Raw genomic sequence first — 21,439 nt, 5'->3', positions numbered from 1 at the left:
GTGCCTGACAAAAGTAATATGCTTCAGTCATCCCAAAACCATCTCCTACCCTGGGTCTGTGGGAAAAATTGTCTTCCACAAAACAGTTTCTGGGGCCAAAAAGGTTGGGGACTGCTGATTAATGTGAAATAGCATATTAACAAATGAAAGAATAAAAATGCCACAATAATCTATTTTGATGGAGAAAGAGCCTCTGATGCAGTTCAACACCCATTTACGATAAAAAGAGAAAATCTACCTCAACATAATAAAGGCCAAATATGACAAACCAACAGGAAACATCATTCTCAACGGTGAAAAACTGAAAGCATTTTCTCTAAGATCAGGAACAAGACAAGAATGCCCACTTTCATCACTATTCATCAACATCATTTGGAACTCCTGGCCATGGCAATCAGAGAATAAACAGAAATTAAAGAAATCCAAATTGAAAGATAAGTAGTAAACCTGTCACTGCTTGCAGATGACATGACACTTTATATAGACAATCCTAAAGATGCCACCAGAAAACTACTGCTCTATTGTGGATAAGAATCCCATAGAGGAAATGGAGTAGCCCTCATAGTCAACAAGAGTTTGAAATGCAGTACTTGGGTGCAAATTTAAAAATGACAGAATGATCTTAGTTCCTTTCCAAGACAAATGATTCAACATCACAGAAATCCAAATCTATGCCCCAACTAGTGGTGCCAAAAAAAGCTGAACTTGACCAGTTCTATGAAGATCTACAACATCCTCTAGAACTAACAACAACAAAAAAACTGTCATCACAGGAGACTGGTGTGCAAACGTAGGAAGTCAAGAAGAATACCCGGAATAATAGGCAAGTTTGGCCTTGGAGTACAAAATGAAGCAGGGCAAAGGCTAAAGAGTTTTGTCAAGAGAACACACTAGTCATAGCAAACACCCTCTTCCAATTTGACCAGAGATCAAACTGTCAACATTCACTAGACCGTGGAGAAAGAAAGCAAATTCCAGGCTACACTACTTCTGCTTCACTGACTACACTAAAGCCTTTGACTCTGTGGATCACAACAAACTGTGGAAAACTCTTAGAGACGGGAGTACCAGATTGCCTAACCTGTCTCTTCCAAAAATCTGTATGCAGGTCAAGAAGCAACAGTTAGAATCAGACATGGAACAACAGACTGGTCAAAACTGGTAAAGAAATATGACAAGGCTGCATATTGTCACCCTGCTTACTTATTTAACAAGCTACAATCAAGACTGCCAGGAGAAATATCAACAACCTCATGTATGCAGATGATACCACTCGAATGGCAGAAAGTGAAGAAAAACTAAAGCACTTCTTGATGAAGGTGAAAGAGGAGAGTCAAAAAGCTGGTTTAAAACTCAACATTCAAAAATCTAAGATCATGGCATCTGGTCTCATCACTTTATGGCAAATAGAAGGGGAAAAAATGAAAGCAGTGACAGATTTTATTTTCTTGGACTCCAAAATCACTCTGGACAGTGACTGCAGCCATGAAATTAAAAGACGCTTGCTCCTCAGAATGAAAACTATGACAAATCTAGACAGCATATTAAAAAGCAGAGACATCACTTTGCTTACAAAGGTCCGTATAGTCAAAGCCATGGTTCTTCTAGTAGTCTTGGATGGATGTGAGATTTAGACAAAAGAAGGCTGAGTGCCAAAGAATACTTTGAATTGTGCTGCTGGAGAGGACTCTTGAGAGTCCCCTTGGACTGCAAGGAGATAAACCAGTCAATGCAAAAGGGAATCAAGCCTGAATATTTATTGGAAGGACTGATGATGAAGTTCCAATACTTTAGCCACTGATGTGAAGAGCCAACTCATTGGAAAAGACCCTGATGCTGGGACAGATGGAGGGTAGGAGAAGAGGACAGAAGAGGATGAGATGGTTGGATAGAATAACTGACTAAATGACATGAATCTGAGCAAAGTCTGGCAAATACTGAAAAACAGGAACCTGGAGAGCTACAGTCCATGGGGTCGCAAAGAGCTGGACACAACTTAGTGACGGAAGAACAACAGCAGCAACAAATCAATGAATTTGGTAAGCCTGCCGAGGACAAAATTAATACACAGAAATCTCTGGCATTCCTATACACTAGCAATGAAAGACTGGAAACAGAAATTAAGGAAACAATCCCATTTACCTTTGCAACAAAAAGAATAAAATCGCTACAAATAAACCTATCTAAGGATGCAAAACACATGTACTCAGAAATCTATAATATATGAATGAAAGAAATCAAAAGCAACACAAATACATGGAGAGATTACCATGTTCTTGGATCAGAAGAATATTGTGAACTATACTACCCCAAACAATCTACATATCCAATGCAACTGCTATCAAATTACTAAAGGCATTTTTCATAGAACTAGAACAAAAACTTTTATAATTTGTATGGAAACACAAAAGACCCTGAAAAGCCAAAGCAATTTTGAGAGAGAAAGAGTTAGAGGAATCAGGCTCCCTGACTTCATACTATACTACAAAGCTACAGTAATCAAGACCATTGTTTACTGTTTAGTGGCTAAGTCATGTCTGACTCCTTTGTGACCCCATGGACTTCAGCCTGCCAGCCTCCATGGGGGATTTCCCAGGAAAGAATACTGGAGAGGGTTGCCATTTCCTCCATTTCCTTCTCCAGGGGATCTTTCCAACCCAGGTATCCAACTCAAGTCTCCTGCACTGGCAGGCAGATTCTTTACAACTCAGCCACCAAGGAAGCCCCAATCAAGATGGCAGTGGCATCAAAACCAGGACTGTAGAGCAATGAAACAGGATTGAAAGACCAGAGATAAACCAACACATATATGATCATCTAATCTGTGATAAAGGAGGCAACAATACATAATGGAGAAAAGACAGTCTCTTCAGTAAGTGATGGTGGGAAAACTGGACAGCTACATGGAAAATAATAGAATTAGAACGTTCTGTAACTTGGAACAGAAAAATAAAAACTCAAAATGGATTAAATACCTAAATGTAAGGCTGGACACTATAAAACTCTTAGAGGAAAACAGAGGCAGAACACTCTTGAATATAAATCACAGCTTTCTAAGGCCCACTTGACTTCACATTCCAGGATGTCTGGCTCTAGGTGAGTGATCACACCATCGTGATTATCTGGGTCATGAAGCTCTTTTTTAGAGAACGCAAATCAAAATTATAATGAGGTATCACCACACATCAGTCAGAAATGCCATCATCAATATGTCTACAAGTAATAAATGCTGGAGAGGATGTGAAGAAAAGGGAATCCTCTTACACTGTTGGTGGGAATGTAAATTGATACAGCCATTAAGAGGAACAGTACGAAGAGTCCTTTGAAAACTAAAAATAGAACTATCACATGACCCATCAATCCTACTCTAGATATACACCCAGAGAAAACCGTAATTCCAAAATATACATGCAGCCCAGCCTTCACTGCTACACTATTTACTATAGACAAGATGCGGAAGCAAAGTTAATGCCCACTGACAGAGAAATGAACAAAGATGTGGTACATATATACAATGGAATATTACTCAGCCACTAAAAACATAATGCCATTTGCAAAAACATGGATGGACTTAGACATTACCAAATGACCATATTAAGTTAGACAGAAAAAGACAATTATATGGTATCACTTATACGTGGAATCTTTTTTTTTAATGATGCAAATAAATGTATTTATAAAACAGAAAATGACTTACAGATATCAAGAACAGAGTTGTGATTGCCAAGATGATGGGGGAAACAAATATAGGGATGGGGCGGGATGGATCAGGAGTTTGGGAGGGACACACACAGGCTACTACTCATGGATGGATGGCCAGCAGGGACCCTGCTGTACAGTATGGGGAGCTCTAATCAGTACTCTATGTGGCTTATCTGAATGGGAGTCTGTGAGGAAATGAATATATGTGTATGTGTAACTGGGTCACTGTGCTGTACACTTTAGGCTATCACAACATTGTAAATTAACTATACTTCAATAAAATTATTTTTTTAAAACTACGAGATATCACTTCACCCTGGTCAGAATGACCATCATCAAAAAGTCTACAAACAGGACTTCCTTGGTAGCCTAGCACTTAAAATCCACCTGCCAGACTTCCCTGGTGGTCCAGTGGATAAGAGTCCACCTGCCATGAACACAAATTTGATCCCTGGTCTGGGAATGCCTTGGATCAACTAAGCCCATGCTCCACAATTACTGAGCCCTCGCACTGCAACTACTGAAGCCCTTACAGGTAGAGCTCATGCTCCACCAACGGAAAGCCACCTCAATGCCTGCACACTGAAATAGGGAGCAGCCCCTGCTCACCAACCACAACGAGAGAAAACCCACAACGAAAACCCAGCAGAACCAAAAAGGAAAAAAAAAAAAGAAGCGGCCTATTAGTGCAGCCACAATGGGTTTGATCCCTGGTCCAGGAAGATTCCACATGCGCTGGGGCAACTGAGCCCATGGACCATAGCTAACTGAGCCAGTGCTCTAGAGCTCGTGAACCTCAAGCCCGTGCTCCACGAGAGGTCCCCACAATGAGAAGCCCAAGCACTGCAACAAAGAGTAGCCTCTGCTCACTGCAACTAGAGAAAGCTTGCACTCAGCAATGAAGACCCAGAGCAGCCAAAAATTAAATAAATATAAATGTTTTTAAAAGTCTACAAACAAGTACTGGAGAGGGTGTGGAGAAAGGGAACCCTCCTACATTGTTGGTGGGAATGGAAGTTGGTGCAGCTATTATGCAGAACAGTATGGAGGCTCCTTCAAAAACTAAAAACAGAGCTACCATATTATCCAGCAATCACACTCCTGGGCATGTATCTGGAGGAATCCATGGCTTCAAAAAATACATGCATCCCATTGTTCTGCCACATTGTTAACAACAGCCAGGACACAGAAGCAACCTAATCACCCATGGATAGAGAATGGATAAAGAAGATGGGATATATATCCAATGGAATACTACACAGCAATTAAAAAGAATGAAATACCATTAGCACAACAGGGATGGACCTGGAGATTATAGTATTACATCAGTCAGACAGAGAAAGACAAATACCATAAGTGAAATACAATTTCACCTGTAAGAGGAATCTAAAAAAAAAAAGATACAAATAAGCTTATTACAAAACAGAAACACACTCAGAAAATGAACTTATGATTACCAAAGGAGAAAAGTAAAGAGACAAATTGAGAGTTTGGGATTGACATATATATACTAAGATATTTTAAATAGATAACCAAAAATGATCTACTGTATAGCACAGAAAACTTTGCTCCATATTCTCTAAAAAGGTATAAGGGAAAAAAGATTCTGAAAAAGAATAGCTACAGATGCATGTATAACTGAATCACTTTGCTATATACCTGAAAGTAATACAACATTGTTAATCAACTGTTCAGTTCAGTTACTCAGTCATGTCCAACTCTTTGCAACCCCATGGACTACAGCATGCCAGGCCACCCTGTCCATCATCAACTCCTGGAGTTTACCCAACTCACGTCCATTGAGCTGGTGATGCCATCCAACCATCTCATCCTGTCGTCCCCTTCTCCTCCCACCTTCAATCTTTCCCAGCATCAAAGTCTTTTCAATTGAGTCAGCTCTACGCATCAGGTGGCAGTTTCAGCAGCACTCCTTCCAATGAATATTCAGGACTGATTGCCTTTAGGATGGACTGGTTGGATCTCCTTGAAGTCCAAGGGACTCTCAAGAGTCTTCTCCAACACCACAGTTCAAAAGCATCAATTCTTCAGTGCTCAGCTTTCTTTATAGTCCAACTTTCACATCCAAACACGACTACTGGAAAAATTATAGGTTTGACTAGATGGACCTTTGTTGACAAAGTAATGTCTCTGCTTTTTAATATGCTGTCTAGATTTGCCACAGCTTCTAAGAAGCGAGTGTCTTTTAATTTCATGGCTGTAGTCACCATCTGCAGTGATTGTGCAGCCCAACTGTTTCCATTGTTTCACCTTTTATTTGCCATGAAATGATGGGACTGGATGCCATGATCTTAGTTTTCTGAATTTGGAGTTTTAAGCCAACTTTTTCACTCTCCTCTTTCACCTTCAAGAGGCTCTTTAGTTCTTCTCTTCTGCCATAAGGGTGGTGTCATCTGCATATCTAAAGTTATTGATACTTCTCTTGGCAATCTTGATTCCAGCTTGTGTTGCATCCAGCCTGGCATCTAACTGGATGTACACTGCATAGAAGTTAAATAAGCAGGGTGACAATATACAGCCTTGACATAATCCTTTCCTAATGTGGAACCATTCTGTTGTGCCATGTCTGGTTCTAACTGCTGCTTCTTGACCTGCATACAGATTTCTCAGGAGGCAGGTCAGGTGGTCTGGTATTCCCATCTCTTTCAGAATTTTCCACAGTTTATTGTGATTCACACAATCAAAGGCTTTGGAGTAGTCAATAAAGCAGATGTTTTTCTCGAACTCTCTTGCTTTTTCAATGATCCAATGGACGTTGGCAATTTGACTTCTGGTTCCTCTGCCTTTTCTAAATCCAGCTTGAACATCTGGAAGCTCTCGGTTCACATACTGTTTTTAGCCTTGCTTGGAGAATTTTGAGCATTACTTTGCTAGCGTGTGAGAAAAGTGCAATTGTTGACAGTTCGAACGTTCTTAGGCATTGCCTTTCTTTGGGATTGGAATGAAAACTGACCTTTTCCAGTCCTGTGGCCACTGCTGAATTTTACAAATTTGTTGGCATACTGAATGCAACACTTTCACAGCATCACCTTTTAGGATTTCAAATAGCTTAACTGGAATTCCATCACCTCCACTAGCTTTGTCGGTAGTGATCGGTCCTAAGGCCTATTTGACTTTGCATTCCAGGATGTCTGGCTCTAGGTGAGTGATCACATCATCATGGTTATCTTGGTCATGAAGAGCTTTTTTGTATAGTTGTTTTGTGTGTTCTCGACACATCTTTTTCATATCTTTTGCTTCTGTTCGGTCCATACCATTTCTGTCCTTTACTATGCCAGTCTTTGCATGAAACATTCCCTTGGTATCTCTAATTTTCTTGAAGAGATCTCTAATCTTTCCCATTCTCTTGTTTTCCTCTATTTCTTTGCACTGATCACTGAGGAAGGATTTCTTATCTCTCCTTGCTATTCTTTGGAACTCTGCATTCAGATGGTGTATGTTTCCTTTTCTCCTTTGCGTTTAGCTTCTCTTCTATTCTCAGCTATTTGTCAGGCCTCCTCAGACAACCATTTTGCCTTTTTGCATTTCTTCTTCTTGGGGCTGGTCTGGATCGCTGGCCCCTGTACAATGTCACAAACCTCCATCCATAGTTCTTCAGGCACCTATCAGATCTAATCCCTTGAATCTATTTGTCACTTCGACTATATCATCATAAGGGATTTGATTTAGGTCATACCTAAATGGTCTAGTGGTTTTCCCTACTTTCTTCAATTTAAATCTGAATTTCAAAATAAGGAGTTCATGATGTGAGCCACAGCCAGCTCCAGTCTTGTTTTTACTTACTGTATAGAGCTTCTCCATCTTTGGCTGCAAATAATATAATGAATCAGTGTCAATCCTAAACTCTTAATTTATCCCTCCCCTCCCCCAACCTTTTCCCTTTGGTAACTATAAGTTGTTTCCAACACCACCCCCCCTTTTTTTTCACTTTTTATCATAGTTGCTATGCAGTCTTTTTTTTTTTTAAGGATAATGGCTTTACAGAATTTTGTGTTTTTCTTTTATTTGAATTTTTATTGTTGTTACTAAATTTATTTTTTAGAATAATTTTATGTTCACAGTAAAAATGAGCCAGAAGTACAGATAATTCCCATATAGCCCCTTCCCCCAACACCTTACAATCTGCCCAATATTGACATCCCCCATCAGAGTGCATTTGTTATAATCAATGAACTTATGATGACATATTTTAGCACCCAAAACCCATCATTTATGCTCAGGTTCACTCTTGGTGTTTTATGGGTTTGACAAAAGTATTATAACACGCATTTGCCATCACAGTGATGTACAGAATAATTTTACTGCCCTAAATTGCAGCCATGAAATTACAAGATGCTTACTCCTTGGAAGAAAAGTTATGACCAACCTAGATAGCATATTAAAAACCAGAGATATTACTTTGCCAACAAAGGTCTGTCGAGTCAAGGCTATGGTTTTTCCAGTAGTCACGTATGGATGTGAGAGCTGGACTGTGAAGAAAGCTGAGCGCTGAAGAATTGATGCTTTTGAACTGTGGTGTTGGAGAAGACTCTTGAGAGTCCCTTGGACTGCAAGGACATCCAACCAGTCCATTCTGAAGGAGATCAGTCCTGGGTGTTCTTTAGAAGGAACGATGCTAAAGCTGAAACTCCAGTACTTTGGCCACCTCATGCGAAGAGTTGACTCATTAGAAAAGACTGATGCTTGGAGCGATTGGGGGAAGGAGGAAAAGGGGACGACAGAGGATGAGATGGCTGTATGGCATCACCGACTCGATGGACGTGAGTTTGAGTGAACTTTGGGAGTTGGTGACGGACAGGGAGGCCTGGCATGCTGCAATTCATGAGGTCGCAAAGAGTTGGACACGACTGAGCGCCTGAACTGAACTGAACTGAACTATCCTTTGTGCTGTGCTGATTCATCCTTCCCTCCCTCTTAAGCCCCTGGACACCAATGATTTTTTTTTTTAGTATCTCCATAGTTTTGCCTTTACAGAACATCATATACTTGGAATCATAAGGTATGTAAACTTTCCTTCATGTCTTCTCATGGTTTAATAGCTCATATCTTTTTAGCGCTAAATAGTATTTTATTGTCTTAATATCATAGTTCATTTATCTATTCATATACCAAAAGACAATTTGGTGGCTTCCAAATTTTGTTAATTATGAATAAAGTTACTATAAACATACGTGTATAGGTTTTCATGTGAATGTAAGCTTTCAGTTCATTTGGGTAAATACCAAGGAGTGCAACTGCTGTATCATATAGTAGGAGTATGTTTAATTCTGTTAAGCTGTCAAACTGTCTTCCAATGTGGCTGCATAATTTTGCCATTCCTAGGAGCAGTGAATGAAAATCCTTTTGCTCCACATCCTTAGGGCATTTGGTGGTGTCAGTGTTCTGGATCTTGGCTATTCTCGTGTGTGTTTAGTCACTAAGTCATGTCTCACTTGTTTGTGACCCCATGGACTATAACCTGCCAGGATCCTCTGTCCATGGGATTTCCTAGGCAAGAATACTGGAAAGGGTTGCCATTTTCTTCTCCAGGGGATCTTCCCAACCCAGAGATCAACCCATGTCTCTTGCATTGGCAGGAAGATTCTTTACCACTGAGCCACCAGGGAAGCCTCTCATAGGTGTATAATGGAATCTTTTTGTTTTAATTTACAGTTTTCTAACTGTAAATGATGTGTGATGTTCAACATCTTTTCATAGCTTACTTGCCATCCATATATCTTATTTGGTGAGGTCTATGCTCAGGTCTTTTGCCTATTTTTTAATCACATTGTTTTCATGTTGCTGAGTTTTAAGAGTTCTTTGTATATTTTGGATAATAATTATCAGATGTTATCATCTTTTGAAATATTTTTCCAAGTCTGTGGCTTGCCTTCCCATTCTCTTGATATTGTCACACAAGTTTTTAATTTTAATGAAGTCCAGCTTATCAATTTTTTAATTTAGTTGGAGGCTAATTACATTATTATGGTGGTTTTTGCCACACATTGACATGAATCAGCCATGGATGTACATCTGTACCTTATCCCCAAACCCCCTCCCACCTCTCTCCTTATCCCATCCCTCTGGGTCGTCCCAGTGCAGTGGCTTTGAGTGTCCTGTTTCATGCATGGAACTGGGACTGGTCATCTATTTCAAATATGGTAATATACATGTTTCAGTGTATTGTATTCTCTCAAATCATCCCACCCTCGACTTCTCCCAGAGTCCAAAAGTCTGTTCTTTATATCTGTGTCTCTTTTGCTGTCTTGCACATAGGTTCATCATTACCATCTTTCTAAATTCCATATATATATATATATGTTAATATACTGTATTGGTGTTTTTCTTTCTGACTTCACTATGTATAATAGGCTCCAGTTTCAACCACCTCATTAGAACTGATTCAAACGTGTTCTTTTTAATAGCTGAGTAATATTCCATTGTGTATATGTACCACAGCTTTCTTATCCATTCATCTGCCTATGGACATTAGGTTGCTTCCATGTCCTAGCTATTGTAAACAGTTCTGCAGTGAACACTGGGGTACATGTTTCTTTCAGTTCTGGTTTCCTCGGTGTGTATGTCCAGCAGTGGGATTGCTGGGTCGTATGGCAGTTCTATTTCCAGTTTTTTAAGGAATCTCCATACTGTTCTCCATAGTGGCTGCCGTAGTTTGCTTTTCTACCAATGGTGTAAGAGGGTTCCCTTTCTCCACACCCTCTCCAACATTTATTATTTGTAAACTTTTTGATGGCAACTTTTCGATTCTGACCTCTGTGAGATGGTACCTCATTGTGGTTTTGATTTGCATTTCTCTGATAATGAGTGATGCTGAGCATCTTTTCATGTGTTTGCCAGCCATCTATATGACTTCTTCGGAGAACTGTCTGTTTAGGTGTTTGGCCCATTTTTTGATTGGGTCGTTTATTTTTCTGGTATTGAGCTGCTTGTATACTTTAGAAATTAATTCTTTGTCAGTTATTTCATTTGCTATTATTTTCTCCCATTCTGAAGGCTGTCTTTTCACCTTGAGTATAGTTTCCTTTGTTGTGCAAAAGCTTTTAAGTTTAATTAGGTCCCATTTGTTTATTTTTGCTTTTATTTCCATTACTCTGGGAGGTAGGTCATAGAGGATCTTGCTGTGATTTATGTTAGCGAGTGCTATTCCTCTGCCATGTTGGGACCGCTCCCAGAATTTTGTGGTTTTCTGTCATACATCAACAAGTCAGCCATAGGTTCACCCATGTCCCCTCTGTTCTGAACCTCCCTCACAACTCCCTCCCCATTCCACCCTTCTGGATTGTCACAGAGCCCCTGTTTGAGTTTCCTGAGTCATTTAGCAAATCCCTATTGGCTATCTATTTTACATATGGTGTTGTACATTTCCATGTTACTTTCTCCATACATCTCACCCTCTCCCTTCTCCCATCCCCCTGTGTTCATAGGTCTGTTCTCTATGTCTGTTTCTCCATTGTTGATCTGAAAATAAATTCACCATTACCATCTTTTTAGATTCCATATGCGAGCATCAGTATGTGATATTTATATTTCTCTTTCTGACTTACTTCACTCTGTATAATAGGCTCTAGGTTGTCCACCTCATTGGAACTGACTCAAACACATTCCCTTTGACTGCTAAGTAGTATTCCATTGTCTATACATATCACAGCTTCTTTATCCATTCATCTGTCAATGGACATCTAGGTTGCTTCCATGTTCTAACTATTGTAAATAGTGCTGCAGTGGAAATTGGGGTACACATGTCAGTTTCAATTTTGGTTTTCTCCGGGTATATGCCTAGGAATGGGATTGCTGGGTCATAAAGGACTCTGATGCTGGGAGGGATTGGGGGCAGGAGGAGAAAGGGACAACAGAGGATGAGATGGCTGGATGGCATCACGGACTCGATGAACGTGAGTTTGAGTGAACTCCGGGAGATGGTGATGGACAGGAAGGCCTGGCGTGCTGCAATTCACGGGGTCGCAAAGAGTCGGACACGACTGAGCAACTGAACTGAACTGATGGTGGTTTTATTCCTAACTTTTTAAGGAACCTCCATACCATCTTCCATAGTGGCTGTACCAGTTTACATTCCCACCAGCAATGCAAGAGGGTTCTGTTTTCTCCACATCCTCTCCAGCATTTATTGTTTGTACTTTTTGATAATAGCCATTCTCACTGGTGTGAAATGGTATCTCATTATAGATTTGATTTGCATTTCTGTAATAATAAGTGATGTTGAGCATCTTTTCATGTGCTTGTTAGCCATCTGTATGTCTGGAGAAATGCCTTTTTAGGTCATTTCCCCACTTTTTGCTTGGGCTTTTTTCTGGTATTGAGTTGTATGAGCTGCTTGTATATTTTGGAAATTGTGAGTTTCATTTACTATTATTTTCTCCCATTCTGAGGGTTGTCTTTTCACCTTGTTTGTAGTTTCCTTTGCTGTGCAAAAGCTTTTAAGTTGAAGAGTTCTGCCTATGCTTTCCTCTAAGAGTTTTATAGTTTCTGGTCTTATATTTAGGTCTTTAATCCATTTTGAGTTTATGTCTGTGTATGGTGTTGGAAAGTGTTCTAATTTCATTCTTTTGCATGTAGCTGTCCAGTTTTCCCAACACCTCTTATTGAAGAGTCTATCTTTGCCCCATTGTATATTCTTGCCTCCTTTGTCAAAAACAGTACCCATAAGTGCGTGGTTTTATCTCTTGGTTCTCTATTTTGTTCCATTGGTCTTTAATCTGTTTCTGACTTGCATATATTAAAGAATCCTTGCATCCCTGGAATAAACTCGACTTGATCATTGTGTATGACCTTTTTAATGTGTTGTTGAATTCTGTTTGCTAGAATTTTGTTGAGGATTTTTGCATCTATGTTCATCAGTGATATTGGCATGTAATTTTCTTTTTTGTGATGCTTTGCCTGGTTTTGGTATCAGGGTGATTGTGGCCACGTAGAATGAGTTTGGAAGTGTTCCTTTCTCTGCAACTTTTTGGAACAGTTTCAGAAAAATAGGCATTAGCTCCTCTCTAAATGTTTGATAGAATTCCTGTGAAGCCATCTGACCCTGGGCTTTTGTTTTTGGGGAGATTTTTGATCATAGTTTCAATTTTAGTGTTTGTAATTGGGTTGTTCATAATTTCTATTTCTTCCTGGTTCAGTCTTGGGAGATTGAACTTTTCTAAGAATCTGTCTATTTCCACTAGGTTGTCCATTTTATTAGCATATAGTTGCTCATAATATTCTCTTATGATCCTTTGTATTTCTGTGTTGTCTATTGCAACTTCTTTTTCATTTCTAATTTTGTTGATTTGATCTTTTTCCTTTTCTGGATAAGTCTGGCTAGTGGTTTGTCAATTTTGTTCATCTTCTTCTCAAAGTTTTAGTTTTATTAATCTTTGCTATTGTTTTCTTTCATTTCCTTTTCATTATTTCTGCTCTTATCTTTATGATTTCTTTCCTCCTGCTGACTTTGGGGGTTTTTTTATTCTTCTTTTTCCAGCTGCTTTAGATATTGAGTTAGGTTGTCTGTTCAGTACTTTTCTTGCTTCTTGAGGTATGATTGTATTGCTATAAACTTCCCTCTTAGAACCGCTTTCACTGAATCCCATAGGTTTTGGGTTGTTTTCATTTTCATTTGTTTCTAGGCATCTTTTGATTTCCTTTCTTATTCTTTAGTAATCTCTTTGTTATTTAGTAATGTACTATTTAATCTCCATGAGTTTCTGGGGTTTTTTGCAGTTTTTTTCCTGTAGTTGGTATCCAGTCTCATGGCGTTGTGGTCAGAGAAGATACTTGATATGATTTCAGTTTTCTTAAATATACTGAGGCTTGGTTTGTGGCCCAAGATGTGGTCTATCCTGAAAAGTGTTCCATGTGCACTTCAGAAGAAAATGTATTTTCTGCATTTGGATGGAAAGTTCTGAAGATATCAATTAGGTCCATTTGGTCTAATGTTTCATTTTAGGTTTCTGTTTCCTTACTGATTCTCTGTTTTGATGATCTGTCCATTGGTATAAATGGGGTGTTAAAATCCCTTACTATTATTGTGTTTCTGTCAATTTCCCCTCTTATGCCTGTCAGTGTTTGCCTTATGTACTGAGGTGCTCCAATGTTGGGTGAATAAATATTTACAATCGTTACGTCTTCTTCTTGGATTGATCCCTTGAATATTATGTAGTGCCCTCTTGGTCTCTTATAATATTCTTTAAAGCCTATTCTGTCTGAAATAAGGATTGCCACTTTGGCTTTCTTTCAGTTTCTATTTGCAAGGAATATCTTCTTCCATCCTTTTCCTTTCAGTCTGTATGTGTCTCTAGGTCTGAAGCGGGTCTCTTGTAGCAGCATATATATGGGTCTTGTTTTTGAATTCGTTCAGTGATCCTTTATCTTTTGGTTGGTGCACTTAATCCATTTACATTTAAGGTAATTATTGATACACATGTTTCTATTGGCATTTTCTTGATTGTTTTGGGTATTTGTAGGTCTTTCCTTTCTCTTGTGTTTACTGGGTATATAAGTCCCTTTAGTATTTGTTGCAAGGCTGGTTTGGTGGTGCTAAATTCTCTTAACTTCTGCTTGTCTGTAAAACTTTGATTTCTCCATCAATTCTGATTGAGATCTTTGCCAGGTATATCTTGGTTGTAGATTTTTCTCTTTCAGGACTTTAAATATATCCTGCCATTCACTTCTGGCCTGCAGAGTTTCTGCTGAAAGATTCACTGTTAACTGTATGGGCTTTCCCTTGTATGTTTCTTGTTTCTTTCCCCTTGCTTCTTTTAATATTCCTTTTTGTGCTTAATCTCTGTTGGCTTGATGAATATGTGCCTTGATGTATTTCTCCTTGTGTTTTTCCTATAAGGGACTGTGCTTCTTGGACTTGATTGACTATTTCCTTTCCCATGTAGGGGAAGTTTTCAACTATATTTTCTTCAAAATTTTCTCACTGACTTTGTTTTACCTTTCTCTGGGATCCCTATAACTTGAATATTCTTTTTCCTTTGTTCTGCCCTTCAGGAGTTATTTGCACCATTCTATCCTCCAGCTCACTTATCCATTCCTCTGCCTCAGTTATTCTGCTATTGATTCCTTCTACAGTATTTTTTAATTTCAGTAATTGTGTTATTCATCTATGTTTGCTTATTCTTTATTTCTTCTATGTCCTTGGTGATTCTATTAACTGTGTTAAATGTTTCTTGCATTTTCTCCATTGTATTTTCAAGTCTTTGAAGCATCTTTATTATCATTATTCTGAATTCTCTTTCAGGTAGATTGCTTATTTCATCTTCGTTTATTTGGTCTTGTGAGTTTCTACCTTTTTATTTCATTTGTGCTGTATTTCTCTGTCTTTTCATCATTTTTTTCTAACATACTCCACTTGAGGTCTTCTTTTCCCACACGTTAGGGTTGTTTCTTTCTTCCATTTGGTTTTTGCCCTTGGAGGGAAAGATTGGTTGAGTGGTTTGTGCTGATTTCTTGTTACGGGTGACTTGTGCCTATGTTCTAGTGGGAGGAGATCAAGCAGATGAAGGGCGTAATTACAGAAATAATGGGACATATACACACACTTCCATACATACAGTTATAACCAAAGTATTCTAAAGAAAAGATTACAGGAGACTGACTTGGTGAAGAAGGGAAACCAAAAGTGCTATCGACCAATTAAAAGCAGAGCTAGTGAATGCTCAATCTGGAAAACTGAGTATGAGCAGAGTGTCAACTGGGGAATACAGCAAAGAGAGCTTGACAATTTAACTTGACAGTCACTTCATGGCAGATAGATGGGGAAACAATGGAAACAGTGACAGACTTTATTCTGTTGGGCTCCATAATCACTGAAGAGAAAGCAATGGCATCCCACTCCAGTACTCTTGCCTGGAAAATCCTATGGACAGAGGAGCCTGGTAGGCTGCAGTCAATGGGGTTGCTGAGAGTCGGACATGACTGAGTGACTTCACTTTCACTTTTCACTTTTATGCACTGGAGAAGGAAATGGCAACCCACTCCAGTGTTCTTGCCTGAAGAATCCCAGGGACGGGGGAGCCTGGTGGGCTGCTGTCTATGGGGTCGCACAGAGTTGGACAGGACTGAAGCGACTTAGCAGCAGCAGCAGCCATATCACTGCAGATGGTGACTGCAGCTATGAAATTAAAAGATGCTTGCTCTTGGAATAAAAGCTACAATGAACTAGACAGCATATTAAAAGGCAGAGACATCACTTTGCCAACAAAGATCTGTACAGTCAAAGCTATGATTTTTCCAGTAGTCATGTATGGATGTGAGAGTTGGACTATAAAGAAAGCTGAGCACTAAAGAACTGATGCTTTTGAACTGTGGTGTTGGAGAAGACTCTTGAGAGTCCCTTGGACTGCAAGGAGATCCAACCAGTCCATCCTAAAGGAAATCAGTCCTGAATATTCATTGGAAAGACTGATGCTGAAGCTGAAGTGCTAATGCTTTGGCCACCTGATGAAAAGAACTGACTCACTGGAAAAGACCCTGATGCTGGGAAAGATTGAAGGCAGGAGGAGAAGGGTATGACAGAGGATGAGATGGTTGGATGGCATCACCAACTCAGTGGACATGAATTTGAGTAACCTCAGGCAGTTTGCAGATGGACAGGGAAGCCTAGCGTGCTGCAGTCAATGGGGGTTGCAAAGAGTCGGACATGACTGAACGACTGAATTGGGACTGATAGGATCAACATATACACACTAGTATACATAAAATAGATAATCAACAAGGACCTACTGTATAGCACAGGGAATTCTACTCAATATTCTGTAATATCCTAAAAGAGAAAAGAATCTAAAACAGAATAGAAACATGTACAAGTATAACTGAATCACTGTGCTGTATCTCTGAAATGAATACAATACTGTAAATTGACTATACTCCAATATAAAATAAAATTACAAAAAATAAACAATAAAAATAAATTAAAAAACAAGGTACTTTGGATCCAAGCTGAAAATCAGAGTCTTTGGGAAAAACACATCATAGGTCAGTGGTCCCCGCAGAGCCATAATAATGACCATAAATGTTTTAAATTAAAATCTAATATAGATAGAGCAGGGCTTCCCTGGTGGCTTGGTGGGAAATAATCCACCTACCAATGAAGGAGACATGGTTCGATCCCTGATCCGGTAAGATCCCACAGGCCTCGGAGTAAGCAACTAAACCTGTGTGCCACAACTATTGAGGCTGTGCTCTAGAGCCCGGGAGCCACAACTACTGAGCCCAAGTGCAGCAACCACTGAAGGCCCATGCACCCTAGAGCCTGTGCTCTGCAACAAGAGAAGCCACCGCAACAAGAAGTCCATGTACCACAACTAGAGAGTAGCCCTCACTCACCACAATAGAGAAAAGCCCTCACAGCAATGAAGACCTTGCACAGCCATAATGATTTTTAAAAATCTAACACAGAGGAGGGAAAAGATAAGGTAAAAACAAGTCAACTTACAATAGGGATCACAGCATAAAGAATGTTTAATAATGGTTGAAATCAAATTAAATGACTGATTTTATTAAACAAAACAAACAAAAAAACAATATCACCAGGTAACTTGTGGTACATTAAAGTTTTAGAATCACTGTTCCAAGTACCTGTGTGCCCCAGGCATCTGTGTGTACTCTCCGTTCAGGCCTACAGCTTTAAGTACTATATATTTTTTAATCTCCAAATCTCTCTCTGGCTCCAACCTCCTCTCCTAAATTCCAGATTCATATAAGCAATAGCCTACATGACAACTCCATTTGGATGGAGTCTCAAATATTTCAAAGTTACTATTAAAACAAAAGCCTTCTCCCTTCTCACTACACAGTCCCACCAAAAAAGGACTGCTAAGTTTACTGAGTACATGTTACAGGTAATAACCTAAGTGCTTAACATATATCAGCTGCTTTAATCCTCCCATTACCATCCACAAGAGACAGTTACTAATGGCAACCCACTCCAGTATTCTTGCCTGGAGAATGCCATGGACAGAGGAGCTTGATAGGCTACAGTCCACGGGGTCACAAAGAGTCACACACGACTGAGTGACTTCACTTCACTATTGTGCCCATTTTACAGAGGACTAATTGAGAGACAGAAAGTATCTTACTCACAACTATACATCTCCTAAGTATCACACCAGTGATTTGAAGCTAGGTAATCTCACTCCAGAATATGTTCCTGTCATACCTCTCAGTTCCATTCAACCAAGAACTCAAATATAAAGTCATCATTTCACCATCTCCCACTTCTAATCTTGTGCATTCCACTTTCAAACATTATCTAGAATTGATGTATTTCTCTCCATCTCCATGGTCACCCACTCTTTCCCAAGCCATCATTTTGCTCATGTGTTTGTTAACCTCCTAACTGGTCTTCCTCCTTCCACTCTACCTGATCTTCTCTCATAGCAGTACAATTTTTACAGTAAGAATCTGATGTTAGTGCCTTCTTTAAATACTTCCATGGGCTGCCATATGTGTGACCTGAGCCTGCCTTCTCCAGCCTTTGTCTGATATTAGCCTCAGGGAGTCTCATTCCTGAGACAAGCCAAGTATATGCCCCACCCCCAGGGTTTTTGCTCTTGTTTCTGTGGAACCCAAATCATCTTTTCTCCCAGCTCTCCCTCATCCTGCGGATCTCAGTACTCATGTCACCTCTTTTCAACCACCCTTTCTAAAGGAGTCACTATTATAGCTCCATTTCCTTCACAGCACTTAACACAACTAAATCTGAAAATATAAACATATCACTAGTAGCTAAAGCTGTGGAGAATGTACTGGTCTCAGTTCAGTTCAGTTGCTCAGTCGTGTCCAACTCCTTGCGACCTCATGAATCGCAGCATACCAGGCCTCCCTGTCCATCACCAATTCCCGGAGTTCACTCAGACTCACATCCATCGAGTCAGTGATGCCATCCTGCCATCTCATCCTCTGTCATCCCCTTCTCCTCCTACCCAATGAGTCAACTCTTCACATGAGGTGGCCAAAGTACTAGAGTTTCAGCTTTAGCATCATTGCTTCCAAAGAAATCCCAGGGCTGATCTCCTTGCAGTCCAAGGGACTCTCAAGAGTCTTCTCCAACACCACAGTTCAAAAGCATCAATTCTTCAGTGCTCAGCTTTCTTCACAGTCCAACTCTCACATCCATACGTGACCACTGGAAAAACCATAGCCTTGACTAGATGGACCTTTGTTGGCAAAGTAATGTCTCTGCTTTTCAATATGCTATCTAGGTTGGTCATAACTTTTCTTCCAAGGAGTAAGCGTCTTTTAATTTCATGGCTGCAGTCACCATCTGCAGTGATTTTGGAGCCCCCAAAAATAAAGTCTGACACTGTTTCCACTGTTTCCCCATCTATTTCCCATGAAGTGATGGGACCAGATGCCATGATCTCAGTTTTCTGAAATGTTGAGCTTTAAGTCAACTTTTTCACTCTCCACTTTCACTTTCATCAAGAGGCTTTTGAGTTCCTCTTCACTTTCTGCCATAAGGGTGGTGTCATCTGCATATCTGAAGTGATTGATGTTTTTCCTGGCAATCTTGATTCCAGCTTGTGTTTCTTCCAGCCCAGCATTTCTCATCATGTACTCTGCATATAAGTTAAATAAGCAGGGTGATAATATACAGCCTTGACATACTCCTTTTCCTATTTGGAACCAGTCTGTTGTTCCATGTCCAGTTTTAACTGTTGCTTCCTGACCTGCATATAGGTTTCTCAAGAGGCAGGTCAGGCGGTCTGGTATTCTCATCTCTTTCAGAATTTTCCACACTTTATTGTGATCCACACAGTCAAAGGCTTTGGCATAGTCAATAAAGCAGAAGTAGATGTTTTTCTGGAACCCTCTTGCTTTTTCCATGATCCAACGGATGTTGGCAATTTGATCTCTGGTTCCTCTGCCTTTTCTAAAACTAGTTTGAACGTCTGCAAGTTCGTAGTTCACGTATTGCTGAAGCCTGGCTTGGAGAATTTTGAGCATTACTTTACTGGCACGTGAGATCAGTGCAATTATACGGTAGTTTGAGCATTCTTTGGCATAGCCTTTCTTTGGGATTGGAATGAAAACTGACCTTTTCCAGTCCCGTGGCCACTGCTGAGTTTTCCAAATTTGCTGGCATATTGAGTGCAGCACTTTCACAGCATCATCTTTCAGGATTTGAAGTAGCTCAGATGGAAGTCCATCACCTCCACTAGCTTTGTTCATAGTGATGCTTTCTAAGGCCCACTTGCCTTCACATTCCAGGATGTCTGGCTCTAGGTGAGTGATCACACCATTGTGATTATCTGGGTCATGAAGATCTTTTTTGTACAGTTCTTCAGTGTATTCTTGCCACCTCTTCTTAATATCTTCTGCTTCTGTTAGGTCCACACCATTTCTGTCCTTTATCAAGCCCATCTTTGCATGAAATGTTCCCTTGGTATCTCTAATTTTCTTGAAGAGATCTCTAGTACTGGTTTACCTAGGTTCAAATTCTGACTTTATGACCTTCCTGTGGTTCCTTCTCCTCATCTATTAAAAATAAGTGCAATACAACTGCTGTGATGAGTTACAACAATGTCTAGCATATACTAAGTGCTATTTAAACATTTGATATAATGATTACATATTTGACGGCAAGGACCCCCTTGTCTCTATATTCCTGACACTTAGAACACCCAGTTTACAAAAGTTTGTCAAATGACTATTGTTCCCTTTCATTGTTTCATTTATATTAGTGAAAGAGTCTATCATTTCCCAATACTTTATTGATGTTTTTACCCGAGGATCACCAATTAATGGGGCTTTCCCGATAGCTCAGTTGGTAAAGAGTCTGCCTGCAATGCAGCAGACCCCAGTTCGATTTCTGGGTTAGGAATATCCTCTGGAGAAGGGATAGGCTACTCACTTCAGTATTCTTGGGCTCAGCTGGTAAAGAATCTGCTTGCAATGCGGGAGACCTGGGTTCAATCCCTAGGTTGGGAAGATCCCCTGGAGAAGGGAAAGGCTACCCACTCTAGTATTCTGGCCTGGAGAATCCCATGGACTGTATAGTTTGTGGGGTCGCAAAGAGTCAGACATGACTGAGTGACTTTCACCAATTAATGTCCCTTCACAGTCTATTTTACATGCATTTATTTAATTCTATTCACAGACAACTGTCACACAAATTACAAAAAGTACAAAAGCATAATCCATCTTCCAATACCAGGTCAGGGTCAAGTTGAAAGAGAGGAACTATACAGTAAATCACAAGAAGAGTTCAGGTGTCCTGAGCAAAGCACACTGCCTGTCACATGATGTATTTAAAGCTGTAAATACTGCCACAGGAGAATCTCTTGTCTTTGCAGCGGCCACACAGTTCCTGCCGATGGGGCCTCCTTAGATTGATGTGTCTTTTCTTTTGAGGGCAGGAACAACGAGACTTTGAACAGGTCTTTAGAAAAGAAGCAACAGTTTGGGCACTAAATGATCAAATTTAGTTGGTCAGATAAAAATATTCCTCCCTACCACTCATACCTGCTATCTTTATCCTTTGAATCCCACAAGAAGTCTGAGACTAAGTTTTACAAGACCACTTACTGCCCATAAAGTGTCATGCATTTTTTTTCCAGATGAACGGCCAAAGATGACCTTTAAGAGAAGATTGCTGAGCCAATCCAGAAGATATAAGAGAGAAGTTATAAAAGTTAAAGTTGTGTAGAGTCTTTTCATTATGTAGGTTTTCACATTTTGTAGCCATGTGGGAGTGAGGAGTAGTGAGTATTAAGTG

At 39.8% G+C, this 21,439-nt stretch overlaps 1 protein-coding gene across 15 annotated transcripts in view; it reads right to left on the bottom strand.

Annotated features, from left to right (window-relative positions):
• Positions 1 to 21,439, bottom strand: part of ZAR1L (zygote arrest 1 like) — a 90,837-nt gene that overhangs the window by 60,186 nt on the left and 9,212 nt on the right. The window contains exon 4 of one of the 15 annotated variants that reach the window (XM_040267123.1): positions 20,786 to 21,103. The exons of the other annotated variants lie outside the window; for them this stretch is intronic. Coding sequence (XP_040123057.1) covers positions 20,960 to 21,103 — 144 coding nt within the window. The 3' untranslated portion in view covers positions 20,786 to 20,959. Of the gene's footprint in view, positions 1 to 20,785; positions 21,104 to 21,439 lie in introns of those variants that run through there. 15 annotated transcript variants of the gene reach the window in all.

Source organism: Oryx dammah, unplaced genomic scaffold, assembly GCF_014754425.2.
Source record: "Oryx dammah isolate SB20612 unplaced genomic scaffold, SCBI_Odam_1.1 HiC_scaffold_24, whole genome shotgun sequence".
Taxonomy (NCBI): domain Eukaryota; kingdom Metazoa; phylum Chordata; class Mammalia; order Artiodactyla; family Bovidae; genus Oryx; species Oryx dammah.
Note: the sequence above shows the minus strand (reverse complement) of the source record. Positions and strands in the feature narration are given on the sequence as shown.